A 25,347-nucleotide genomic window follows, 5' to 3' on the forward strand; every position below is an offset into this window, starting at 1 on the left:
CTCCCGCGCGGCTCCCGCCTTCGCCAGCTCCGCCGCCAGCCGGGCCGGGGCCTGCGGGGAGACGGCGCGAGGGGGCCCAGGCGTCCGGGGCACCGGGGTGGGGGGGCCCAGGCGTCCGGGACGCGAGAGGGGACCCAGGTGTCCGGGGTGTGAGGGGGGCCCAGGCGTCCAGGGTGTGAGGGGGGCCCAGGCGTCCGGGGTGCGAGAGGGGCCCAGGCGTCCGGGACGCGAGAGGGGCCCAGGTGTCCGGGTGCAAGAGGGGGCCCAGGCGTCCGGGACGCGAGAGGGGCCCAGGTGTCCGGGTGCAAGAGGGGGCCCAGGTGTCCGGGCTGTGAGGGGGGCCCAGGTGTCCGGGTGCAAGAGGGGGCCCAGGTGTCCGGGGTGCGAGAGGGGCCCAGGCGTCCGGGACGCGAGAGGGGCCCAGGCGTCCGGGTGCAAGAGGGGGCCCAGGTGTCCGGGACGCGAGAGGGGGCCCAGGCGTCCGGGGTGCGAGAGGGGGCCCAGGTGTTCGGGGTGCGAGGGGGGCCCAGGCGTCTGGGGTGCGAGGGGGGCCCAGGCGTCCGGGGTGTGAGGGGGCCCAGGCGTCCGGGGTGCGAGAGGGGCCCAGGTGTCCGGGGTGCGAGAGGGGCCCACGCGTCTGGGGTGCGAGGGGGGCCCAGGCGACCGGGACGCGAGGGGGGCCCAGGCGTCCAGGACGCGAGGGGGCCCAGGCGTCCGGGGTGTGAGGGGGCCCAGGCGTCCGGGATGAGAGGGGGGCCCAGGCGTCCGGGACGCGAGGGGGGCCCCGGCGTCCGGGGTGTGAGGGGGCCCACGCATCTGGGGTGCGAGGGGGGGCCCAGGTGTCCGGGGTGCGAGGGGGGCCCAGGCGTCTGGGACGCGAGGGGGGCCCACGCGTCTGGGGTGCGAGGGGGGCCCAGGCGTCCGGGGTGTGAGGGGGCCCAGGCGTCCGGGGTGTGAGGGGGCCCAGGCGTCCGGGGTGCGAGGGGGGCCCAGGCGTCCGGGACGCGAGGGGGCCCAGGCGTCCGGGGTGCGAGGGGGGCCCAGGTGTCCGGGACGCGAGGGGGCCCAGGCGTCCGGGGTGCGAGGGGGGCCCAGGCGTCCGGGACGCGAGGGGGCCCAGGCGTCCGGGGCTCACGTGCGCCTCCCGCAGGCGTTTGTGCTCCTCCGTGAGCTCCTCCAGCTGCTGCGCGAACTCCAGCCTGCAACGGCCCCGCTCGACACGCCACGACACGCTTCGACACGCTCCAACACGCCACCACACGCCCCGACACGCTGCAGCCTGCCCAGCCCCCACCCCGCCAGCCCCTGGGGAGGACGTGGGGGCCGGCAGGCGCGCCGGTGGCGTGTGGAGGCGTGTGGAGGCGTGTCGGGGCGCGCGGAGGCGTGTGGGGACATGTGGAGGTGGGGGGGGCGTGTGGAGGTGCGTGTGGATACGTGTGGAGGCGTGTCGGGGCGTGTGGAGGTGCAAGGCTGGGGGCAGGGAGGCGTGTGGAGGCGCGTGGAGGCGTGTCGGGGTGTGTCAGGGCGTGTTGAGGCGTGTTGGGGCGTGTTGAGGCGTGTCATGGCATGTTGAGGCGTGTCATGACGTGTGGAGGTGTGTCATGGCGTGTGGAGGCGTGTCGGGGCGCGTGGAGGTGGGGGGGGCGTGTGGAGGTGCGTGTGGATACGTGGGGAGGCGTGTCGGGGCGTGTGGAGGTGCAAGGCTGGGGGCAGGGAGGCGTGTGGAGGCGTGTGGAGGCGTGTTGAGGCATGTCAGGGCGTGTAGGGGCGTGTTGGGGGCGTGTTGAGGCGTGTCAGGGCATGTTGAGGCGTGTCATGACGTTTGGAGGCGTGTCGGGGCATGTGGAGGTGTGGGGGGGGCGTGTGGAGGTGCGTGTGGATACGTGTGGAGGCGTGTCGGGGCGTGTGGAGGTGCAAGGCTGGGGGCAGGGAGGCGTTTGGAGGCGTGTGGAGGCGTGTCGGGGCGTGTGGAGGCGCGTGGAGGCATGTCGGAGCGTGTCAGGGCGTGTTGAGGCGTATCATGACGTTTGGAGGCGTGTCGGGGCATGTGGAGGTGTGGGGGGGCGTGTGGAGGTGCGTGTGGATACGTGTGGAGGCGTGTCGGGGTGTGTGGAGGCGTGTCGGGGCATGTGGAGGTGCAAGGCTGCGGGCAGGGAGGCGTGTGGAGGCGCGTGGAGGTGTGTCGGGGTGTGTCGGGGCGTGTCAGGGCGTGTTGAGGCGTGTCAGGGCGTGTTGAGGCGTGTCGGGGCGTGTTGGGGTGTGTCAGGGCGTGTTGAGGCGTGTCAGGGCGTGTTGGGGCGTGTCAGGGCGTGTTGAGGCGTGTCAGGGCGTGTTGAGGCGTGTCGGGGCGTGTTGGGGCGTGTCAGGGCGTGTTGAGGCGTGTCGGGGCGTGTTGAGGCGTGTCGGGGTGGGGCGGGGCAGGGCGGGGCGGGGCCTGTGCAGGCGTGTCGGGGCGTGTGGAGGTTCAAGGCGGGGGGCAGGGAGGCGTGTGGAGGCGTGTCGGGGCATGTCGGCGTGTCGAGGCGTGTTGGGGCGTGTCGAGGTGTGTCGGGGCGTGTCGAGGCGTGTTGGGGCGTGTCGGGGCGTGTCGGGGCGTGTCGGGGCGTGGCGTGTGCAGGCGTGTCGGGGTGGGGGGGGCGCGGGAGGGGGGGGGCCCCCACCTGAGGCGGCGCCGCTGGAGCCGCAGGTCGCGCCGGCGCCCCCCCAGCTCGGCCAGGGCCTGCTGCCGCCCGGCCCACCGCCCCCGGCGCCTGCGGGGGGGGTCGGGGGTCAGCGGGGGGTCACCAGGGAGTCAGGGGTCACCGGGGGGTCAGGGGTCACCAGGGGGGGTCAGGGGGCGTTGGGGGGTCAGGGGTCACCAGGGGTCACCAGGTGGTCAGGGGTCACCAGGGGGTCAGAGGGTGTTGGGGGGGGTCAGAGGTCACCAGGGGGTCAGAGGGCATTGAGGGGGTCAGGGGTCACCAGGGGGTCAGGGGTCACCAGGGGGGTCAGAGGGCGTTGGGGGGGTCAGAGGGTCACCAGGGGGTCAGGGGTCACCAGGGGGTCAGGGGTCACCAGGGGGGTCAGAGGGCGTTGGGGGGGTCAGAGGTCACCAGAGGGTCAGGGGTCACCAGGGGGGTCAGGGGTCACCAGGGGGGTCAGAGGGCGTTGGGGGGTCAGAGGTCACCAGGGGGTCAGAGGGCGTTGGGGGGTCAGGGGTCACCAGGGGGTCAGGGGTCACCAGGGGGGTCAGAGGGCATTGGGGGGGTCAGAGGTCACCAGAGGGTCGGGGTCACCAGGGGGTCAGGGGTCACCGGGAGGGGGAGGTCATGCCTCGGGGAGGCTGGGGGGTTGGGGAGAAGGGGCCCAGGCGTCCGGGGAAGGGGCCCAGGCGTCCGGCTCCCCCCCCCCCGGCCATCGCTCACCGCTGCCCTTCGGCCTCGGCCTCCTCCCAGCGCAGCCGAGCCACCGCCAGCGCCTCTGCGGGCAGAAGGACCCAGGCGTCCGGGGCGGGGCCCAGGCATCCGGGACCCCCCCCCCCACCACCACCACCCACCCACCTTGGCGTGAGCCCCGGGGCATGCTGGGAAAACACCCCCCCCCCAAAAAAATAATACCCAACAACCGGCCTCACCCTGCTTCTGCCGCCAGAGCTCGTCCAGCGCCGCCTGTCGCTCCTCCACTGCGGGGTGACGGCGGCGGGGTGGGGGGGGCTGAGGGGGCGCCCGGACGCCTGGGCCCTTCCCGGACGCCGGGGCCCCCTCGGTCGGCGGCGGGACGGGGGCGGCGGTGGGGGGGGGGGGGTCACTCACGTCGCTGCAGCTGCCGGCGCAGCCCCTCGCCGCGGCCTTCGGCCTCCGCCAGCTCCCGGGTTCGGGCCTGGCGCGCTGTTGTTGGGGGGGGGGTGTTGAGGGGGGGGGAGACCCCCCCTCCAACCCCCCCCCCCAACACCCTCCCCGAAACGGCGCCGCTCACCTCGGTGCAGGGCCCGCAGGCGGCCCAGCAGCCCGTCGGCCCCCGGGGCCCAGGCGTCCGGTTGACGCTCGCTCCCCTCCGCTCTCGCCGAAGGACCCAGGCGTCCGGGTCGGGGTGACGGCGGTGACGGTGACGCTTCCGGCCTCGTGGAGCCCAGGGGTTCGGCGGCCGGCCCTGCGGGGAGGGAGAGAGACGGGGTTGACGCCCGGTGAACGGCGTCACCCGCCTGCCCTCGGCGGTGCGGGTGACACGGGGACCGGGGGGGGGACAAGGGGGCAACACCCGTTCCCCCAACCGCGGCCCCTCGGGGAGAGGTGACACGGTGACGGGGTGACAAGGAGAGGTGACACGGGGACGGCGACGGGGTGACAAGGAGGAACAACACCCACGTCCCCTCGGGGGGGGTGACACGGTGACGGGGTGACAAGGAGAGGTGACACGGGGACGGCGACGGGGTGACAAGGAGGAACAACACCCGTGTTCCCTCGGGGGGGGGAGGTGACACGGTGACGGGGTGACAAGGAGAGGTGACACAGGGATGGTGACGGGGTGACAAGGAGGAACAACACCCGCGTCCCCTCGGGGGGGGTGACACGGTGACGGGGTGACAAGGAGAGGTGACACGGGGACGGCGACGGGGTGACAAGGAGGAACAACACCCACGTCCCCTCGGGGGGGTGACACGGTGACGGGGTGACAAGGAGAGGTGACACGGGGACGGCGACGGGGTGACAAGGAGGAACAACACCCGTGTTCCCTCGGGGGGGAGGTGACACGGTGACGGGGTGACAAGGAGAGGTGACACGGGGACGGCGACGGGGTGACAAGGAGGAACAACACCCGCGTCCCCTCGGGGGGGGAGGTGACACGGTGACGGGGTGACAAGGAGAGGTGACACGGGGACAGCGACGGGGTGACAAGGAGGAACAACACCCGTGTTCCCTCGGGGGGGGAGGTGACACGGTGACGGGGTGACAAGGAGAGGTGACACGGGGACGGTGACGGGGTGACAAGGAGGAACAACACCCGCGTCCCCTCGGGGGGGGTGACACGGTGATGGGGTGACAAGGAGAGGTGACACGGGGACGGCGACGGGGTGACAAGGAGATGGTGACACCCGCGTCCCCTCAGGGGGAGGTGACATGGCGACGGGGTGATAAGCAGACACAGGAACAGTGATGGGGTGACAAGGAGAGGTGACACAAGGACAGCAACAGGGTGACAAGGAGATGGTGACACCCGCGTCCCTTCAAGGGCAGGTGAAACGGTGACAGGGTGACAAGGAGATGGTGAGACGGTGACAGGGTGGCGGGGGTGACAAGGAGAGGTGACATGGGGATGGCGACAGAGTGACAAGAAGGAACAACACCCACGTTCCCTCAGGGAGAGGTGACACGGTGACAGGGTGACCAGGAGAGGTGACACAGGGACAGCAACAGGGTGACAAGAAGGTGACAACACCCACGTCCCTTCAGTGGGAGGCGACATGGTGACAGGGTGACAAGGGGAGGTGACATGGGGACAGAGACGGGGTGACAAGGAGGCGGCGACACCCGCGTCCCCTCGGGGGGGAGGCGACACCGCAACGGGGTGACAAGGAGACGGTGACAGGGTGACAGGGCGATGGGGTGACGAGAGAAGATGACGCAGGGACGGCGATGGGGTGACAAGGAGGCAGCAACACCTGCATCCCCTCGGGAGGAGGCGACATGGTGACAGGGGTGACACAGGAACAGTGATGGGGTGACCAGGAGAGGTGACACAAGGACAGCGACAGGGTGACCAGGAGAGGTGACACAGGGACAGCAACAGGGTGACAAGAAGGTGACAACACCCACGTCCCTTTGGGGGATGAGATATGGTGACAGGGTGACAAGGGGATGTGACACGGGGACAGAGATGGGGTGACAAGGAGGCGGCGACACCCACATCCCCTCACAGTGAGGCGACATGGTGACGGGGTGACAGGGAGGCAGCGACACCCGTGTCCCCTCAGGGGGGAGGCGACATGGCAACGGGGTGACAGTGACACCCGCATCCCCTCACGGTGAGGCGACATGGCGACGGGGTGACAGGGAGGCGATGACACCCGTGTCCCCTCACGGTGAGGTGACATGGCGACGGGGTGACGGTGACACCCGCGTCCCCTCACGGTGAGGCGACATGGTGACGGGGTGACAGGGAGAGGTGACACCCGCGTCCCCTCACGGTGAGGCGACATGGCGACGGGGTGACGGTGACACCCGCGTCCCCTCACAGTGAGGCGACACGGCGACGGGGTGACAGGGAGAGGTGACACCCGCGTCCCCTCATGGTGAGGCGACATGGCGACGGGGTGACGGTGACACCCGCGTCCCCTCACGGTGAGGCGACATGGTGACGGGGTGACAGGGAGAGGTGACACCCGCGTCCCCTCACGGTGAGGCGACATGGCGACGGGGTGACGGTGACACCCGCGTCCCCTCACGGTGAGGCGACATGGCGACGGGGTGACAGGGAGGCAATGACACCCGCGTCCCCTCACGGTGAGGCGACATGGCGACGGGGTGACAGGGAGAGGTGACACCCGCGTCCCCTCACGGTGAGGCGACATGGCGACGGGGTGACAGGGAGGCAATGACACCCGCGTCCCCTCACGGTGAGGCGACATGGCGACGGGGTGACAGGGAGAGGTGACACCCCCGTCTCCTCACGGTGAGGCGACATGGCAACGGGGCGATGGTGACACCCGCGTCCCCTCACGGTGAGGTGACATGGCGACGGGGCGACGGTGACACCCGCGTCCCCTCAGGGGGGAGGCGACATGGCGACGGGGTGACAGGGAGGCGATGACACCCGCGTCCCCTCAGGGGGGAGGCGACATGGCGCCCCCCCCCCCCGCCCTCACCCTGCCGCTCGCCCTCCATGTCCGCCCTGACGGGAGCGCGCGCCGCTTCCCGCCCTTTTCTCCTCAACGGCCGCCGCGCGCCGCCTCCCCTCCCCCCCCGCGGCCGCCGCGCGCGCCTGCGCGCTCGCTCCAACCGCCGCCCCCCGCCCTCGTGGCCACGCCCCCGCCCCCCGGAGACCACGCCCCCTCTCCCTCCGCCGCCAACGGCCGCAAGCGGCGCCCGGGGGTTGGGGGGCGTGGCCGAGCTGAGGGAGGGGGCGGGGCCAGGCTGAGGGAGGCGGGGCCGCGCTGAGGGGACGGGAAAAGGCGGGAAAAAGGCGGCGGCCGGAGGGGGGGGGGGGAGAGGGAAGGAAATGGCGGGAAGGGGGCAACAAGGGGGGGTAAAATGGCGGCTGAGGGAAGGGGGGCGACGAGGGGGCAAAATTGGGGCAAAATTGAGGCAAAATGGGGGACGGGAGGGGCAACAAGGGGGGTAAAATGGCTGCTGGGGGAAGGGGGCGACGAGGGGGACAAAAAAAGGGCAAAATTGAGGCAAAATGGGGGACGGGAGGGGCAACAAGGGGGGTAAAATGGCTGAGGGAAGGAGGTGATGAGGGGGGCAAAATTGGGGACGGGAGGGGGCAACAAGGGGGATAAAATGGTGGCTGGGGAAGGGGGCAACGAGGGGGCAAAATTGGGGCAAAATGGGGGACGGGAGGGGGCAACAAGGGGGGTAAAATGGTGGCTGGGGAAGGGGGCAACAAGGGGGCAAAATTGGGGCAAAATGGGGGACGGGAGGGGCAACAAGAGGGGTAAAATGGTGGCTGGGGAAGGGGGCGATGAGGGGGCCAAAAGGGGGCAAAATTGGGGCAAAATGGGGGATGTGGGGGCAAGAAAGCGGGTAAAATGGCAGCGGGGGAAGGGGGTGACGAGGGGGCAAAAAAGGGACAAAATTGGGGCAAAATGGGGGAGGGGAGGGGACAACGAGGGGGGGTAAAATGGTGGAGATGTGTGGGGGGGGGCGAAGCGGGGGGTGGTGAAAAGAGGGAGATTTGGGCCTGAGCGTGACGTCACCACCGCGGCGTGACATCACCGGCGGCGCGACATCACTCCGGCATGACATCACCGGCGGCGTGACCTCACCGTCCAGCGAACACTGCGAAACCGCCCCCTCCCCAAGAGGTGCGTCCCACCCCCCCCCCCTCCGCCCGGACGCCTGGGCCCGCCCCCCAACCGCTCTTCCCCCAAACCAGCCCGTTTCAACCCGTTCTTGTTGTTGTTTTTTTCGTTTGTTTTTTCTCTCTGGCTTTTAATGAGCCGTTCGGGCCAAGGCGCAAAGGCTTCTGGGAGCAGCGGGGGTGGTCGGTGGGTGGGTGGGGTGGGGGGGGACGCGCTCAGGCCTCGGCCTCGGGGGCCTCGGGCCGCCCGGCGGCGCTGTACTCGGGCGGGAAGCGGATGAAGAGCCAATCCTCCTCCTTTTTGATCCAGCGCAGCAGCTTGGTGAGGACGCCGATGGCCCCGGCCTTCGTCACCAGCGGGCTGAAGCAGCTGTACAGCTCGAACTTGCTCGTGACCTGCCGCGCAGCGGAGACGGCACCCGCCGTTAACTCTGAAACCTACTGACGGCCGACCTCCTCTCCAGCCGCCGCCCGCCCGGCGCTCACCCAGGCCAAGAGCGTCTCCTTCTCGGCCACGTGGTAAATGAGGCGCAGCGGGCGGCTGGGGTTGTGCACGCGGCTGTGCAGGTAGTGGTAGAGGTCGAACAGGCGGTGCCGCTCCTCCTCGCTGGTGTAGGGCTCCTCCAGGTCGGGGCTGCGGGTACGGCGGGCCGTCAGGCGCCCCAGGCGGACCGCGCCGGCCCCGAAACCGCCCCGAGTGTGGCACCCACCAAGTCCCTGAAAAGCCCAGATTTTGGCACCCGCCGTGTCCCCGAAACACCCCCAGTTTAACACCCACCGCATCCCCAAAACACCCTGACTTTGGCACCCACCACGTCCCCAAAACACCCACATTTTGGTACCCAACATGTCCCCAAAACACCCCAGATTGGGCACCCACCGCGTCCATCCCTCAAACACCCCAGATTTGACACCCAACGTGTCCCCCAAACACCCCGATTTCAACACCCGCCATGTCCCTCAAACACTCCAGATTTTACACCCATTGTGTCCCCAAAACACCCCAATTTTGACACCCGCCATGTCCCCAAAACACCCCGATTTTGACACCCACATCCCTAAAACACCCCAGATTTGACACCCACCATGTCCCCGAAACACCCCAGCTTTAACACCGTGTCCCCGAAACACCCCGATTTTGACACCCACCACGTCCCTGTAACACCCCAGATTTTACACCCGCCTCCCCCAAACACCCCGATTTCGCCCCCCGCCGCCAAACACCCCGATTTTGCCCCCCGCCGCGTCCCCGAAACACCCCAGTTCTGACACCCGCCGCGTCCCCGGAACACCCCAGATCCGACACCCGCCGCGGTCCCCCCCCAACCCCGAAACGCCCCGCCGACACCTGGTGAACTGCGCCAGCTGCCGCGTCTCCTCGGGCCCCTCCAACGGCTTGTAGAGGAAATGCCGCAGCTCGGCCGCGCCGGCCCGCCCGGCCCCGTAGCCGGCCCGCCGCAGACAGGCGCCCAGCTGCCCCAGCGCCCCCCGCGCCCGCAGCGCCGCCTCCAACCGCCGCCGACAGCCGGCCGCCGCCCCGAAACCCTCGCGCTCCGTCGACAGCAGCACCACCCGCGCCTCGCCGCCTTCCTCGCCCAAACCCGCCGCGTAGGCGTAGAAATACCCGTCGGCGTTGAAACCCGGCAGGCACACCGGCGTCCACACCTCGCCGCCTGACGCCGCCCCGCTCAACAGGTTGAGCAGCAGGTGCAGGTCGGTGGCCCGCAGGCGACCCTCGTCGGCCAACGCCCGTTGCCGGGCCGCCGTCACCAACCTCCCGCCGGCCGCCACCAACGCCAGGGCCGGGCCGGCGGCGGCGGCGGCGGCCACCGCCTGTCTCAGGGCCGACCCCACCGCCCGCCGCAACGGGGCCGGCAACGGGACGGCGGGGGCGGCCGCCAACAGTAAGCGACCGTCGGCCGCCGGCCCGGCTAACAACCGGTCCAGCACGGCTTCGGCTCCGGCCAGCAGGCGCCGTAGGTCGTAGCCCCGACGCCGGGCGAACACCCGGGCGATGCCGCCCCCCGTCAACAGGCTGAGGATCTGCTCGTGGACGAAGGCCAGCTGGCGGCGCAGCTGGGCCGCCGGGCGACGGCTCCGCGACACCGACACCAGCAACAACGGGCCTCGCTGCTCGAACACCAGCGTACGGTCCTCTGCCGGTACGGGACGCTTGTCACCCGACTGACCCGGCCGGGGGGGGGGGGGGGGGGGAATCCCGGCAACAGTGTACGGCTGTCGCGGGAAAGGGCTCGGCGAGCCCGGGGACGAAATACGGGGGTTTGGGGGTCCCGGTGACAAAATGCGGGTGTTTTGGTGCAGGGCGGGGGGGGCCCGGTGATGTAATAGGGGTGTTTGGAGCTCCCGGTGACGAAATACAGGTGGTTTGGGGACATTGGGGACAAAATACGGGTGTTTTGGGGCAGGGTTGGGGGGTCCCGGTGATGTAATAGGGGTGTTTGGAGCTCTCGGTGACGAAATACAGGTGGTTTGGGGACACTGGGGACAAAATACGGGTGTTTTGGGGCAGGGTTGGGGGGTCCCGGTGATGTAATAGGGGTGTTTGGAGCTCCCGGTGACAAAATACAGGTGTTTGGGATCCCGGTGACAAAATATGGGTGTTCTGGGCAGGGTTCGGGGGGTCCCAGGGACGACATACAGGTGTTGTGGGGAAGGGGTGGGGGGTCCTGGGGGTGAAATACGAGTGTTTAGGGGTCCCGGTGACAAAATATGGGCGTTTTGGGCAGGATTTGGGGGTTCCAGGGACAAAATATGGGTGTTTGGAGCTCCCGGTGACGAAATACAGGTGTTTGGGGATCCCGGTGACGAAATACAGGTGTTTCTGGAGAAGCTTTTGGGTTGGTGGCACTGAAATGTGGCCGGTTTGGGGCAACAGGGCCGTTTTGGGGGAACACTTCCCAGAAACGGGGAAGTTTCGGGGAACTGGGGCCATTTTGGAGGAACAGCTGATGGAAACGGGGCCGTTTTGGGGGAACACCTGATGGAAACGGGGAAGTGTTTGGGAATTGGGGTCATTTTGGGGCAACAACTCATGGAAAGAGGCCATTTTCGGGGAACGGGGCCATTTTGGAGGAACACCTCATGGCAACGGGGCCATTTTGGGGGAAAACCTGATGGAAACGGGGCCGTTTTGGGGGAACACCTCCCAGGAAAGGGGGCCATTTTGGGGGAACATGTCATGGAAACGGGGAAGTTTTGGGGAATTGGGGTCATTTTGGGGCAACAACTCCCGGGAAGGGGGCAATTTTGGGGAAACTCGGCCATTTTGGAGGAACACCTCATGGAAATGGGGCCATTTTGGGGGAAAACCTGATGGAAATGGGGCTGTTTTGGGAGAACACCTCATGGAAACGGGGCCATTTTGGGGGAACACCTCCTGGGAAGGGGGTCATTTTGGGGGAACGGGGCTGTTTTTGGGGGACCACCTCCCAGGAACGGGGCCATTTTGGAGGAATGGGGCTGTTTTTGGGGAACCACCTCCCGGGAAGGGGGCCGTTTTGGGGGAACACCTCATGGAAACGGGGCTGTTTTGGGGGACCACCTCCCAGGAAGGGGGCCATTTTGGAGGAACGGGGCCATTTTGGGGGAACACCTCATGGAAACAGGGCCGTTTTGGGGGAACACCTCCCGGGAAGGGGGCCATTTTGGAGGAACGGGGCCGTTTTGGGTGACCACCTCCCGGGAAGGGGGCCATTTTGGGGGAACACCTCATGGAAACGGAGCCGTTTTGGGGGAACACCTCCCGGGAAGGGGGCCATTTTGGGGGAACACCTCATGGAAACGGAGCCGTTTTGGGGGAACACCTCCCGGGAAGGGGGCCATTTTGGAGGAACGGGGCCATTTTGGAGGAACACCTCATGGAAACGGGGCCATTTTGGGTGACCACCTCCCGGGAAGGGGGCCATTTTGGTGGAACGGGGCCATTTTGGGGGACCACCTCCCGGGAAGGGGGCCATTTTGGAGGAACACCTCATGGAAACGGGGCCATTTTGGGGGAACACCTCCCAGGAAGGGGGCCATTTTGGAGGAACGGGGCCATTTTGGAGGACCACCTCCCGGGAAGGGGGCCATTTTGGAGGAACGGGGCCATTTTTGGGTGACCACCTCCCGGGAAGGGGGCCATTTTGGGGAAAGGGGGGGGGGAGGCGGGCGCCTACCGGAGCGGATGGCGCGGAGGGCGTCGCCGGCGCTCTGCAGCACGGCCGCCAGGGCCATCATGACGCCCATGGTGGGCGCCAGCGCCTCCTCGTCGCCGTACCGCGAGTAGATGGGCTTCCCGGCCTCGCTCAGCACGAAGACGTGGGTGCCCCGCGCCCGCCACCCCGCCGCCGTCACGTCCTCCTCGCCCCCGCCACGCCCGCCCCCGCCCGGGGGGGCCCAGGCGTCCGGGCCGCCGCCGCCGCCGCCCTCCTCCTCCTCCACCGCCGCCGCCGCCTCCGCCATGGCCCCGACGACGACGACGACACCTGCCCACCGGCGGCTGCTCGGGCCTCCGCTCCGCCCGCCACCAGGCCACGCCCGCCACCAGGCCACGCCCAACACCAGGCCACGCCCTCCCTCTGACCACGCCCACCCTCCAGCCCAGCCCGCCACGCCCACCACCGGGCCACACCCACCCTCCCAACACGCCCACCTCCAAGCCACGCCCGTCCTCAAAGCCACACCCCCCCGACCACACCCAACCGCCAGCCCCGCCCCGCCACCAGGCCACACCCACACTCCGGCCACACCCATCCTCGGGCCTTGCCCAACAGCCGGCCACGCCCATCGTCACTGAGCCACGCCCATGAAGCCACGCCTCACTCCCTGGCCACGCCCAGCCGCGAAAGCCACGCCCCCAACGCGCCCAACCCTCAAGCCACGCCCACCTCCCTCCACCTCATCCTCCCGCCACGCCCACCACCGATCCACACCCACCCCCTAAGGCCCCGCCCCCTCCCAGCGAGCGTTTCCCCCACCTGGCCCCGCCCCCCTCGGGAGACCGCCCACCTCCAAGCCCCGCCCCCCATCGCGGGGAGCCCCGCCCCCGCCAGCCACCCCGCCAAAAGCCCCGCCCCCTCCTGCCCCGCGCGGCCCAACGCCAGCGCCGCCCCCCGGCCCCGCCCCCTGGTCCCCCCCGCCCCCACGTGGGGGGTCGGGGCGGCCCCGCCCCCGCCCCCCTCCCCCCCTCACCATCCGCGCGGGGGGTCGCGGCCCCGCGCGCGTCCCGCTCCCGCCGCCGCCGCCGCTTCCGGCCTCCCGACTCCGCCCCCTCTCCCCCCCCCCGCGCGCGTCACCGCCGCGCCCGCCCAATCAGCGCGCGCCGGCCCCGCGCCCAATGAGGCGGCCGCGTGGCGTGACGTCAGCGCGCGCCGACGCTCCCTCCCCGCGGGCGCCCCCATCCCCCCCTCCCTCCACTCCCAACCCAGGCACTGCTGTGACGTCACGTGTCGGCGCCTGACGTCAGGCGGCGGCTCACGCCGGGGAGGGGGGAGGGTCGTGACCCGGCGCGCGGGTGGGCGTCACCCCCCCGGCTGCCCCCTCCCCCCCCCCCGGCACCGCTTCCTGCTCGGGACCCGGCCGGGCTCTTCCGGGAGGCGCCCGAGGCTCCGGGAGGTGAGAGGGGCCCAGGCGTCCGGGGGAAGGGCCCAGGCGTCCGGGGGAAGGGCCCAGGCGTCCGGGGGAAGGGCCCAGGCGTCCGGGGGAAGGGCCCAGGCGTCCGGGGGAAGGGCCCAGGCGTTCGGGCAAGGGTCCCAGGTGTCCGGGGAAGGGGCCCAGGCGTCCGGGAGGGGCCCAGGCGTCTGGGGAAGGGGCCCAGGCGTCCGGGCAAGGGCCCAGGTGTCCGGGCAAGGGGCCCAGGTGTCCGGAGGAAGGGGCCCAGACATCCGGGAGAGGGGCCCAGGCGTCCGGGCAAGGGCCCAGGCGTCCAGGCAAAGGGGCCCAGGTGTCCGGGGAAGGGGCCCAGGCGTCCGGGCAAGGGCCCCAGCGTCCGGGGAAGGGGCCCAGGCGTCCAGGCAAAGGGGCCCAGGCGTCCGGGGAGGGGACCCAGGTGTCCGGGCAAGGGCCCAGGCATCCGGGCAAAGGGACCCTGGTGTCTGGGACGGACCCAGGCGTCCGGGGAAGGGCCCAGGTGTCCGGGGAGAGGGGCCCTGGTGTGCAGGGAAGGGGCCCAGGCATCCGGGTCTCCTGCACCACCCGTGCGCCCCCTCTCTCGTGCTGAGCCCGGACGCCTGGGCCCCTCGCTGGCCCCTCCCCCTTCCCCAGGAGAGCCCCGCCCCCCCAATGGAGGACACTTATGCCGTCGTCAACAAGCCCCGCCGGGGGGGCGGGGCCTCGGGGAGAAACTCCGCCCCTCAGGGCCGCACCCCGCCCCCTGGGCCCCGCCCCACCTCTCCGGACACCTGCTCCCTGCCCGGGAGCCCTGTGCACCACCCCGCCCCCACCGGTGAGTGAGGGGGCCCAGGCGTCCGGGGAGAGGGGCCCAGGTGTCCAGAGAAAGGGGCCCAGGTGTCCGGGGAGAGGGGCCCAGGCATCCGGGGAAGGGGCCCAGGTGTCCGGGGAAGGGGCCCAGGTGTTCGGGGAAGGGACCCAGGCGTCCGAGGAGGGACCCAGGCGTCCGGGGGAAGGGGCCCAGGCGTCCGGGGGAAGGGGCCCAGGCGTCCGGGGAGAGGGGCCCAGGTGTCCAGAGAAAGGGGCCCAGGTGTCCGGGGAGAGGGGCCCAGGCATCCGGGGAAGGGGCCCAGGTGTCCGGGGAAGGGGCCCAGGTGTTCGGGGAAGGGACCCAGGCGTCCGAGGAGGGACCCAGGCGTCCGGGGGAAGGGGCCCAGGCGTCCGGGGAGAGGGGCCCAGGCATCTGGAGAAGGGGCCCAGGTGTCCGGGGAAGGGGCCCAGGCGTCCGAGGAGGGACCCAGGCGTCCGGGGAGAGGGGCCCAGGCGTCCGGGGAGAGGGGCCCAGGCGTCCGGGGAAGGGGCCCAGGTGTCCGGGGAAGGGGCCCAGGCGTCCGAGGAGGGACCCAGGCGTCCGGGGGAAGGGGCCCAGGCGTCCGGGGGAAGGGGCCCAGGCGTCCGGGGAGAGGGGCCCAGGTGTCCGGGGAGAGGGGCCCTGGTGTGCAGGAAAGGGGCCCAGGCGGCCGGGGAAGGGGCCCAGGCGTCCGGGGAAGGGACCCAGGCGTCCGGGGGAAGGGGCCCAGGCGTCCGGGGAAGGGGCCCAGGCAGCCGGGCCCCTCTCCCACTTGTCCCCCCCCCCAGGTGAGAGCAGCCCCCCCTGCAAGAACCTCGTCCGCAACCTCGGCTCCCCGGTGAGTCTTTGGGGGGGATGGGGGGGGCCCAGGCGTCCGGGGGAGGAGGAAGGGGGAGGGGGGCTGCGCTGCTGGGACCACCCGGACGCCTGGGCCCCCTCCCGGCTCACCCCTCCCCCGCTCTGCTCCCACAGGGCTTCACACCCATCCCCAGCAAGAAGAGTGAGTGCAGCGGGGCCCAGGCGTCCGGGCCAGGGCGCAGAGAGACCCCCAGCGCTATAGGATCCATATTACCCCCCCCAGCCCTATAGGGGCCGTGAGTTCCCTCCTTAGAGCCTATAGACGCTCTGTTTCCCCCCTTTGACCCTATAGAAACCATGTCTCTTCTCAGCCCCTATAGGGACTATACGTTCCCCCCTGTAGGAACCGTATAGTTCCTTTCTAGGCCCTATAGATGCCGTACATTCCTCCCCCAGGCCCACGTGGTCCCTTCCTGGGCCCTATAGGAGCCATACACCCCTCCCCAACCGCATAGGGGCCATATACTCCCCTTCTAGGTCCCTATAGGATCTATATGCTCCCCCCCACCTGACCGAGAGGGGCCGTACGGGCCCTTCTGGAGCCCTATAGATGCCGCCTCTCTCCCAACCCCCCACCCGGTGCTATAGGGTCCCTCCCTGGGCCCTATAAGGGCCTATAGCAGCTATAGGGGGCTGTATGGCGTCGTTCCCCTCCCCCCCCAGGACCTATAGGTACCGCTAACTGCCCCCCCCGGCAGCCTCGGGGGTTCTCTGGCCCCTATAGGGATCCCTATAGGGGGTCTCTATAGGGGCCGAAGGGCTTTAACCCCCCCCTCCCCCCGCAGTCTCCCCCCAGCCCCTCGGAGCCGCCTACGAGGACGTCGGAGCTGCCGCGGCCCCCGGCAGCGCCCAGGGCCTGGGTGAGGGCAGGGGCCCAGGCGTCCGGGGAGGGGGGGGCCCAGGCGTCCGGGGCGGGCCCAGGCATCCGGGGAGGGGCCCAGGCGTCCGGGGAGGGGGGGGGGCCCAGGCGTCCGGGGAGGGGCCCAGGCATCCAGGGAAGGGGCTCAGGTGTCTGGGGAAGGGGCCCAGGCGTCCGGGGAGAGGGGCCCAGGCGTCCGGGGAAGAGGGGGGCCCCGGTGTCCGGGGAAAGGGGCCCAGGCGTCCGGGAGAGGGGGCCCAGGCGTCCGGGGAGAGGGAGGGGCCCAGGTGTCCGGGGAGAGGGAGGGGCCCAGGCGTCCGGGGAAGGGGGGGACCCAGGCGTCCGGGGAAGGGGGGGGCCCCGGTGTCCGGGGAAAGGGGCCCAGGCGTCCGGGAGAGGGGCCCAGGCGTCCGGGGAAGGGGGGGGCCCAGGCGTCCGGGAAAAGGGCCCAGGTGTCTGGGGAAATGATTTAAGCATCCAGGGAAGGGGCCCAGGCGTCCGGGGAGAGGGGCCCAGGCGTCCGGGCCCCTGCTCACCCCTCCCCTTCCCCCCCTCCAGGCTTTAACTGCCGCATCGCGAAGCCCAAGGGGCCGCGGCAGCCGCCGGCCGAGTGGTCGCGCGTGTGACGGGGGCTCCGCCCGGACGCCTGGGCCCCCTTCCCGCCGGCGGCCGACCCGGGGAAGACGACAGGCGGCGCCGGGGGGAGATAAAAAAAGACCCGAATCTCTTCGTTCGTATAAAATCCATAAAAATAAAGAACGATGGTGCAAAGGGGCCCAGGCGTCCGGGCGAGGGGCCCAGGCGTCCGGGCGAGGGGCCCAGGCGTCCGGGAGAAGATACCAGGTGTCCAGGCAAAGGTCCCAGGCGTCCGGGCGAGGGGCCCAGGCGTCCGGGCGAGGGGCCCAGGCGTCCGGGGGAAGGTCCCAGGCGTCCGGGCGAGGGGCCCAGGCGTCCGGGGCGGGCGCTAGGCGGCGCTCAGCAGCCGCCGCTTGGGGGCGGTGGCCGTGTACGGGTGCCAGCGCCACTCCACGTCCGCCGCGGCCCCTTGGTCCAGCGTCCCCAGGCGGATCAGGTAGGCTGGGGGGGGACACGGGGACATCGTCACCCCCCCCTGGTGACACCTCTCGCCAACCCCCCCCCCCGGGGGTGGCAGCGGTGGCAGTTGTCACCCCGCGGTGGTGGTTGTCACCCCGCAGTGGCGGTTGTCCCCCCCCCCGGCGGTGGCAGCGGGTGACACTCACGGCGCAGCTCGAAGCGGGGTCCCAGCTCCGTCAGCTCCACGTCCTTCCCCCGGCGCCGGTACAGGTGGTGCCTGGCAACGTCACCCGTGTCACCCGCCGTCCCCAACACCCCCCCCGCGCGTCCCCGGTCCCCCCCCCCCCCACCGCGTCCCCACCGGAAGGAGATGACGTCGTCGGTGTTGGCGAAGGTGACGACGCGGCGGCTCTCGGCCCGGGGCACCGGGAAGAGGTGCTTGAGGATGGCGCCCACCTGGGGGGAGAGGGTCAGCGCGTGTCCCCCCCGTGTCCCCCCGTGTCCCCCCGTGTCCTCCATGTCCCCCCATGTCCCCCATGTCTCGCCGTGTCCCTCCATGTCCCCCATGTCCCCCGTGTCCCCCCATGTCCCCCCACGTCCCCTGTGTCCCCCCACGTCCCCTGTGTCCCTCCATGTCCCCCCACGTCCCCCCACGTCCCCCGTGTCCCCCCGTGTCCTCCATGTCCCTCCGTGTCCCCCCGTGTCCCCCCGTGTCCCCACATGTCCCCCCGTGTCCCCCCGTGTCCCCCCGTGTCCCCCCGTGTCCCTCCGTGTCCCTCCGTGTCCCCCCACGTCCCCCCACGTCCCCCCGTGTCCCCCCGTGTCCCCCCACGTCCCCCCGTGTCCCCCCGTGTCCCCCCGTGTCCCCCCACGTCCCCCCACGTCCCTCCACGTCCCCCCGTGTCCCCCCACGTCCCCCCGTGTCCCTCCACGTCCCCCCATGTCCCCCCATGTCCCCCATGTCCCCCGTGTCCCCCCACGTCCCCCCGTGTCCCCCCGTGTCCCCCATCTCCCCCCCGTCCCCCCATGACCCCCATGTCCCCCCATGTCCCCCCGTGTCCCCCACGTCCCCCCACGTCCCCCCGTGCCCTACCCGGCGGCCCAGGGCGCCGTCCATGCGCAGCAGCAGCAGGTGGGGGTCGGGCAGGGCCATGGCCGGCAGCCCCCCCGGCACGTCGTGCCGCGTCACCGCCCCGCTCAGGCTGAAGTGGGCCGTGGGGCCGTGGGGCAGGTGCGACACCACCAGCCCGTCTGCCCCCCGCCCCCCCAGTCAGCATGGCCGCCGCCGGCCCAGCCTGCCCCGGGGCCTCCCAGCATGGCCACCCCCGTCCCAGCCTGCCCCGGGGCCTCCCAACATGGCCACCCCCGTCCCAGCCTGCCCCGGGGCCTCCCAGCATGGCCACCCCCGTCCCAGCCTGCCCCGGGGCCTCCCAGCATGGCCACCCCCGTCCCAGCCTGCCCCGGGGTCTCCCAACATGGCCACCCCCGTCCCAGCCTGCCCTGGGGCGTCCCAACATGGCCACCCCCGTCCCAGCCTGCCCTGGGGCTTCCCAACATGGCCACCCCCGTCCCAGCCTGCCCCGGGGCCTCCCAGCATGGCCACCCCCGTCCCAGCCTGCCCCGGGGCCTCCCAGCATGGCCACCCCCGTCCCAGCCTGCCCCGGGGCCTCCCAACATGGCCACCCCCGTCCCAGCCTGCCCCAGGGCCTCCCAACATGGCCACCACCTTCCCAGCCTGCCCCGGGGCCTCCCAACATGGCCACCCCCGTCCCAGCCTGCCCCGGGGCCTCCCAACATGGCCACCACCTTCCCAGCCTGCCCTGGAGCTTCCCAACATGGCCGCCCCCATCCCAGCATGCCCTGGGGCCTCCCAACATGGCCACCCCCGTCCCAGCATGCCCCGGGGCCTCCCAACATGGCCACCCCCGTCCCAGCCTGCCCCAGGGCCTCCCAAACCATCAACATGGCCAACCCTATCCCAGCCTGCCTTGGGGCCTCCCAACATGGCCACCACCTCCCCAACCTCCCTAGGGCCTCCCAACATGGCCACCCCCATCCCAGCATGCCCCAGGGGCCTCCCAACATGGCCACCACCTTCCCAGCCTGCCCTGGAGCCTCCCAACATGGCTGCCCCCATCCCAGCATGCCCTGGGGCCTCCCAACATGGCCACCCCCGTCCCAGCCTGCCCCGGGGCCTCCCAACATGGCCGCCCCCGTCCCAGCCTGCCCCGGGGCCTCCCAACATGGCCACCCCCATCCCAGCATGCCCCGGGGGCCTCCCAACATGGCCACCCCCGTCCCAGCATGCCCCGGGGGCCTCCCAACATGGCCACCCCTGTCCCAGCGTGCCCTGGGGCCTCCCAACATGGCCGCCCCCGTCCCAGCATGCCTTGGGCCCCCCCCCAGCTCTCCCTTTCCCCCCTCATCCCTCGGGGTCCCCCCGACCACCCCCGCCCCAGCCTGCCCCGCCCGCAGAAGCCCCGCCCCCCGGCGGGAAGCCCCGCCCCCCGGAGGGAAGCCCCGCCCCCCCCCGGCGGCAGGCCCCGCCCCCCGCTCACCGGGCCGCCCGCGGGTCTCGTGCAGCACCAGCAGGTCGGTGACGCCGGCGGCCCGGCAGGCCCCCACCAGGGCGCCCAGCTCGGCCCGGCCCCGGTTCAGCCCCCGCGCCCCCGGCACCACCAGCCGCACCTCCTGGGGGCGGGGCCCACGGCCGGGGGGGGCGGGGTCACCGCCGGGACACGCCCCCAGCCCCCCAACCCCGCCCACCCTCCCACCTGGCACCCAGCTCAGCCCAAACCCCATTCAGCTGCTTTGCTTGGGGGGGGTGGAGCCTCTCCCAGACCACGCCCCCAACCTGTTAACCCCTCCCACTCTGCCCAAACCCCACCCCCAGCCCCACAACCCCGCCCCCAGCCCCCAAACCCCGCCCCCCACAGCAAGACCCCCCCAGCTCAGCCCAAACCCCGTTCAGCTGCTTCAAAAGGGGGGGGGGGCGGAGCCAGCACCTTGGGGGCGTGTCCACTGCAAGACCGCCCCCCAACTCCCTTAACCCCGCCCACTCCGCCCAAGCCCCGCCCCCAGCCCCCAAACCCCGCCCCCACAGCAAGACCCCCCCAGCTCAGCCCAAACCCCGTTCAGCTGCTTCAAAAGGGGGGGGCGGAGCCAGCACCTTGGGGGCGTGTCCACTGCCAGGCCACACCCCCTAGCCCCTAAACCCCGCCCCCCGAGCCAAACCCCGCCCACCAAGACCCCCCCAGCTCAGCCCAAACCCCATTCAGCACCATTGCTGGGGGGGTGGAGCCTGTGTTGGGGGGGCGGAGCCAGCGCCAAGCCCCACCCCCCTGGGCACCCAGCCCCCGCGTTGAAGGGGGCGGGGCCACAGCTGGCTCCACCCCCAGGGACACCTTAACAGAGCCTGAAAACCCCCCCATGGGGGGGGCCTGCCTCAGCCCCGCCCCAAGCCCCGCCCCCGGGCCCAAGCCCCGCCCCCCCGGGCCCAAGCCCCGCCCCCCGGGCCCAAGCCCCGCCCCCACCTTGGCGAAGGCCCGCAGGCGGGCGCTGGGCTCCCGGGAGGTGGTCACCACGACCCGGGGGGGCTCCAGCCCCGCCCACCGGTACTCGTCGTCCTGGCAACCGGTGACCTCTGCCCGGGTGCGACCGAGGGGGCGGGGCTTAGCCTGGCCACGCCCCCCCGCGCTGGGCTAGGCCACGCCCCCAACAGCCTCCCCCCCCCTCCCCAAGTGTCCCCCAATAGGGAAGGGATTGGGGGGGTGTCACCCGTTTTGGGGCTAAATCTGGGGGTTTTGGGGCCGAGCCGTTCGGCAATTTGGGGGGGGGGGGTGCGGGCCGGTCCGGCCCCCGATTTTGGGGGGGTTTGGGGCCGCTCCGCCCCCCCCCCAATTTTTTGGGGGGGGATTTGGGGATACGGAGCGGAACCGTTGGCCGATTTTGGCCAATTTGGGTTTTGCTCGAAATCGGCGGGAATCGGGGTGAAACCGCTCGCGATTTCGGGGGGGGGGGGCAATTTGGGGAAGGGGGGGGGTTCACTCACCGTCCCCCCCCGGGGGGTCGAACTCGAGGGCCGTCTGCAGGGCCAGGGCGTCGCGGCGCAGCTCCGGGGGCAGCGGGCGGTTCTCTGCGGCGACGACCCCAAAAACCCGTGTTTTCACCCCAAAAAGCGCACCCCCCCCCGGCCCCGAAAATTGGGCCCCGGCTTTCCGCCACCCCCAAACCCGCCCTCTCCAAAATTCGTGCCCCCCCCCACCGCCGCTCCTTCCCCAAATTTATTTTCTTCCTCCCCAAATCTGTGGGTTTTCCCCCCAAATTCGGGCCCCCCCCTCCCCAAATTCGTGGTTTTCACCCCTAATTCGGCTCCCCGCTCCCCAAGGTTGTATACGCCCCCCCACCCCAAATTTGGGTCCCCCCCTCCAAATTTGTGTTTTTTCCCCCCAAATCTGGCCCCCCCCTCCGCAAAGTCGCGTTTTCCCCCCAAATTCAGCTCCCCCCTCCCCAAATTCATGCATTTCCCCCCAAATTTAGGTCTCTCCCTCCCCAAATTTCTGTTTTCCCCCCTAAATTTAGCTCCCCCCTCCCCCAAATTCGTGTCTTTCCCCTCCCCAAATTTGTATCTTTCCCCCCAAATTCGTGGCCTCCCTCCCCAAATTCACGTTTTTCCCCCCAAATTCGGGTCCCCCCCTCCAAATTCACGTTTTTCCCCCCAAAATTCGCTCCCCCCTCCCCAAATTTGTGTATTTCCCCCTCAAATGTAGGTCCCCCCTCCCCAAATTTGTGTCTTTCCCCCCAAATCTGGCTCCCCCCTCCCCAAATTTGTGTATTTCCCTCTCAAATTTAGGTCCCTCCTCCCCAAATTCGCGTTTTTCCCCCCAAATTCATGTCCTCCCTCCCCAAATTTGTCTTTCCCCCCAAATTCATGTCCTCCCTCCCCAAATTTATGTTTTTCCCCCCAAATTCGGGTCCTCCCCCCCATTTTTGTGTCTTTCCCCCCAAATTCGGGTCCTCCCCCCCCAAATTTGTGTCTTCCCCCCCCAAATTTGTGTCCTCCCTCCCCAAATTCGTGTCTTTCCCCCCAAATCCGGGACCTCCCTCCCCAAATTCGTGTCTTTCCCCCCAAATCCGGCTCCCCCCTCCCCAAACTCGTGTCTTTCCCCCCAAATCCGGCTCCCCCCTCCCCAAACTCGTGTCTTTCCCCCCAAATCCGGCTCCCCCCTCCCCAAACTCGTGTCGTTCCCCCCAAATCCGGCTCCCCCCTCCCCAAACTCGTGTCGTTCCCCCCAAATCCGGCTCCCCCCTCCCCAAACTCGTGTCGTTCCCCCCTCCCCAAATTCAGTTCCTCCTGCCCCAAAGTCACATTCTCCCCCCCCAAATTCAGATCCCTCCTCCCCAAATTTCTGTTTTCCCCCCTAAATTCAGCCCCCCCCAGATCACTCTTCCCCCCCCCAAACTCACCTCCCCCCTCCCCAAATCCGTGTGTACCCCCCCCCTCCGAATCGCCCCTTTCAAGCCCCGAACTCCCGCCGCCCCCGGTTGGGGGCTGTCCCCACGTCCCCCCCCCACCCCGGGGGGGTGTCCCCACGTCCCCCCCCCCCCGAGGGGGTGTCCCCGTGGCCTCCCCCGGACCCCCGGACCCCCCCTCACCCTCGAGCGCCCGCCGGAGCTGCTCCTTGCGGTGGTGCTGCCGCCGCAGCCGCTCCTCCTGCGCCCGCCGCTGCAGGTACTCGCGCCGCTGCCGGGCCTGCCGCCGCAGCTGGGGGGGGGACGGGGGGCGTTGGGGGGCACTGGGGGTCAGGGGACACCGGGGAGGGGATGGGGGACATGGGGGGGCACTGGGGGGGGACGGGGGGGGCGTTGGGGGGGGCACTGGGGGGACAGGGGACACCGGGGAGGGGATGGGGGACATGGGGGGGCACTGGGGGGACATGGGGGGGGACGGGGGGCGTTGGGGGGGCACTGGGGGGTCAGGGGACACCGGGGAGGGGATGGGGGACATGGGGGGGCATGGGGGGACATGGGGGGGGACAGGGGGCGTTGGGGGGGGCACTGGGGGGACAGGGGACACCGGGGAGGGGATAGGGGACATGGGGGGGCACTGGGGGGACATGGGGGGGGACGGGGGGCGTTGGGGGGGGCACTGGGGGGACAGGGGACACCGGGGAGGGGATAGGGGACATGGGGGGGCAGTGGGGGGACGTGGGGGGGGACGGGGGGCGTTGAGGGGGGCACTGGGGGGACAGGGGACACCGGGGAGGGGATAGGGGACATGGGGGGGGCACTGGGGGGACATGGGGGGGGACAGGGGGCGTTGGGGGGGGCACTGGGGGGACAGGGGACACCGGGGAGGGGATAGGGGACATGGGGGGGCACTGGGGGGACATGGGGGGGGGGACAGGGGGTGTTGGGGGGGCACTGGGGGGACAGGGGACACCGGGGAGGGGATGGGGGACATGGGGGGGGCACTGGGGGGACATGGGGGGGGGATAGGGGGCGTTGGGGGGGGGCAGTGGGGGGACAGGGGACACCGGGGAGGGGATAGGGGACATGGGGGGGGGGACAGGGGGGACATGGGGGGGGATAGGGGGCGTTGGGGGGGGCACTGGGGGGACAGGGGACACCGGGGAGGGGATAGGGGACATGGGGGGGGCACTGGGGGGACATGGGGGGGGACAGGGGGCGTTGGGGGGGGCACTGGGGGGACAGGGGACACCGGGGAGGGGATAGGGGACATGGGGGGGCACTGGGGGGACATGGGGGGGGGGTCAGGGGACACCGGGGAGGGGATAGGGGACATGGGGGGGGGCACTGGGGGGACATGGGGGGGGACAGGGGGCGTTGGGGGGGCACTGGGGGGACAGGGGACACCGGGGAGGGGATGGGGGACATGGGGGGGCACTGGGGGGACATGGGGGGGGGGTCAGGGGACACCGGGGAGGGGATAGGGGACATGGGGGGACATGGGGGGGGACGGGGGACGTTGGGGGGGCACTGGGGGGACAGGGGACAGCGGGGAGGGGATAGGGGACATGGGGGGGGCACTGGGGGGACATGGGGGGGGACAGGGGGCGTTGGGGGGGGCACTGGGGGGACAGGGGACACCGGGGAGGGGATGGGGGACATGGGGGGGCACTGGGGGGACATGGGGGGGGGTCAGGGGACACCGGGGAGGGGATAGGGGACATGGGGGGACATGGGGGGGGGACGGGGGACGTTGGGGGGGCACTGGGGGGACAGGGGACACCGGGGAGGGGATGGGGGACATGGGGGGGCACTGGGGGGACATGGGGGGGGGACGGGGGACGTTGGGGGGGGCACTGGGGGGACAGGGGACACCGGGGAGGGGATGGGGGACATGGGGGGGCACTGGGGGGACAACGGGGAGGGGGACAGGGGGTGTTGGGGGGGGCACTGGGGGGACAGGGGACACCGGGGAGGGGATGGGGGACATGGGGGGGCACTGGGGGGACATGGGGGGGGGTCAGGGGACACCGGGGAGGGGATAGGGGACATGGGGGGACATGGGGGGGACGGGGGGCGTTGGGGGGGCACTGGGGGGACAGGGGACACCGGGGAGGGGATGGGGGACATGGGGGGGGCATGGGGGGGACAGGGGGGGCGTTGGGGGGGCACTGGGGGGACAGGGGACACCGGGGAGGGGATGGGGGACATGGGGGGGCACTGGGGGGACACGGGGAGGGGGACAGGGGGTGTTGGGGGGGCACTGGGGGGACACGGGGAGGGGGACAGGGGGCGTTGGGGGGGCACTGGGGGGACAGGGGACACCGGGGAGGGGATGGGGGACATGGGGGGGGCACTGGGGGGACAACGGGGAGGGGGACAGGGGGTGTTGGGGGGGGCACTGGGGGGACAGGGGACACCGGGGAGGGGATGGGGGACATGGGGGGGCACTGGGGGGACATGGGGGGGGTCCAGCCCCCCCCCCGGCCACCTACCATGACGCCGGCTCCTCGCTCCTCAGCGCTCTCCACACGCCGCCGCGGCACCCGCTCGCCCCTCCAACACCGGCGGCGCCGATTGGCCGAGCCGCCGCCGGACCAATCAGCGCGGCCCGTACTGCCGCGGCCTCACCCCCCTCCTTCCCTCCTCCCGCCTCTAAGATGGCGGC

General features: G+C 71.1%; 3 protein-coding genes and 1 long non-coding RNA gene across 4 annotated transcripts; 2 read left to right on the forward strand and 2 right to left on the reverse strand.

Annotated features, from left to right (window-relative positions):
* Positions 1-7,736: 7,736 nt before the first annotated feature.
* LOC138063973 (uncharacterized) lies at positions 7,737-9,498 on the forward strand. Its single transcript, XR_011137196.1, has 3 exons — positions 7,737-8,002; positions 8,309-8,517; positions 9,364-9,498. It is a non-coding gene; the product is annotated as an uncharacterized lncRNA (long non-coding RNA).
* LOC138063972 (vacuolar fusion protein MON1 homolog B-like) lies at positions 8,088-13,237 on the reverse strand. Its single transcript, XM_068924209.1, has 5 exons — positions 13,192-13,237; positions 12,177-12,485; positions 9,347-10,154; positions 8,485-8,632; positions 8,088-8,394 (listed from the first exon to the last, which is right to left on the reverse strand). The coding sequence occupies exons 2-5, from the start codon at positions 12,460-12,462 to the stop codon at positions 8,215-8,217; spliced, it is 1,422 nt and encodes a 473-aa protein (XP_068780310.1). The 5' UTR covers positions 12,463-12,485; positions 13,192-13,237; the 3' UTR covers positions 8,088-8,214.
* Positions 13,238-13,419: 182 nt separating this feature from the next.
* Positions 13,420-16,946, forward strand: LOC138063949 (tyrosine-protein phosphatase non-receptor type 18-like). The gene is made up of 6 exons (XM_068924135.1): positions 13,420-13,614; positions 14,263-14,443; positions 15,247-15,296; positions 15,431-15,458; positions 16,102-16,176; positions 16,734-16,946. Exons 2-6 carry the CDS (start codon positions 14,281-14,283, stop codon positions 16,799-16,801), a joined length of 384 nt encoding a protein of 127 aa, XP_068780236.1. The 5' UTR covers positions 13,420-13,614; positions 14,263-14,280; the 3' UTR covers positions 16,802-16,946.
* Positions 16,907-25,279, reverse strand: IMP4 (IMP U3 small nucleolar ribonucleoprotein 4). Its single transcript, XM_068924136.1, has 9 exons — positions 25,175-25,279; positions 22,866-22,974; positions 21,262-21,345; positions 20,744-20,853; positions 19,769-19,901; positions 18,304-18,461; positions 17,572-17,666; positions 17,417-17,487; positions 16,907-17,252 (listed from the first exon to the last, which is right to left on the reverse strand). The coding sequence occupies exons 1-9, from the start codon at positions 25,175-25,177 to the stop codon at positions 17,140-17,142; spliced, it is 876 nt and encodes a 291-aa protein (XP_068780237.1). The 5' UTR covers positions 25,178-25,279; the 3' UTR covers positions 16,907-17,139.
* Positions 25,280-25,347: the final 68 nt, after the last annotated feature.

Source organism: Struthio camelus, chromosome 38, assembly GCF_040807025.1.
Source record: "Struthio camelus isolate bStrCam1 chromosome 38, bStrCam1.hap1, whole genome shotgun sequence".
Taxonomy (NCBI): domain Eukaryota; kingdom Metazoa; phylum Chordata; class Aves; order Struthioniformes; family Struthionidae; genus Struthio; species Struthio camelus.

Excerpts from the sequence above, each read along its gene's own strand:
- LOC138063949 (XM_068924135.1), top strand. The coding sequence starts at position 14,281 with ATGGAGGACACTTATGCCGTCGTCAACAAGCCCCGCCGGGGGGGCGGG. Across the intron at positions 14,444-15,246 it reads GCACCACCCCGCCCCCACCG|GTGAGAGCAGCCCCCCCTGC; the intron begins GTGAGTGAGGGG and ends CCCCCCCCCCAG. Across the intron at positions 16,177-16,733 it reads CGGCAGCGCCCAGGGCCTGG|GCTTTAACTGCCGCATCGCG; the intron begins GTGAGGGCAGGG and ends CCCCCCCTCCAG.
- IMP4 (XM_068924136.1), bottom strand. Across the intron at positions 18,462-19,768 it reads CGAGACCCGCGGGCGGCCCG|ACGGGCTGGTGGTGTCGCAC; the intron begins GTGAGCGGGGGG and ends GGCGGGGGGCAG. Across the intron at positions 17,253-17,416 it reads ACCCCGCTTCGAGCTGCGCC|CCTACCTGATCCGCCTGGGG; the intron begins GTGAGTGTCACC and ends GTCCCCCCCCAG.
- LOC138063972 (XM_068924209.1), bottom strand. The coding sequence starts at position 12,462 with ATGGCGGAGGCGGCGGCGGCGGTGGAGGAGGAGGAGGGCGGCGGCGGC. Across the intron at positions 10,155-12,176 it reads CCTCCGCGCCATCCGCTCCG|AGGACCGTACGCTGGTGTTC; the intron begins GTAGGCGCCCGC and ends CCGTACCGGCAG. Across the intron at positions 8,633-9,346 it reads CAGCTGGCGCAGTTCACCAG|CCCCGACCTGGAGGAGCCCT; the intron begins GTGTCGGCGGGG and ends CCGTACCCGCAG.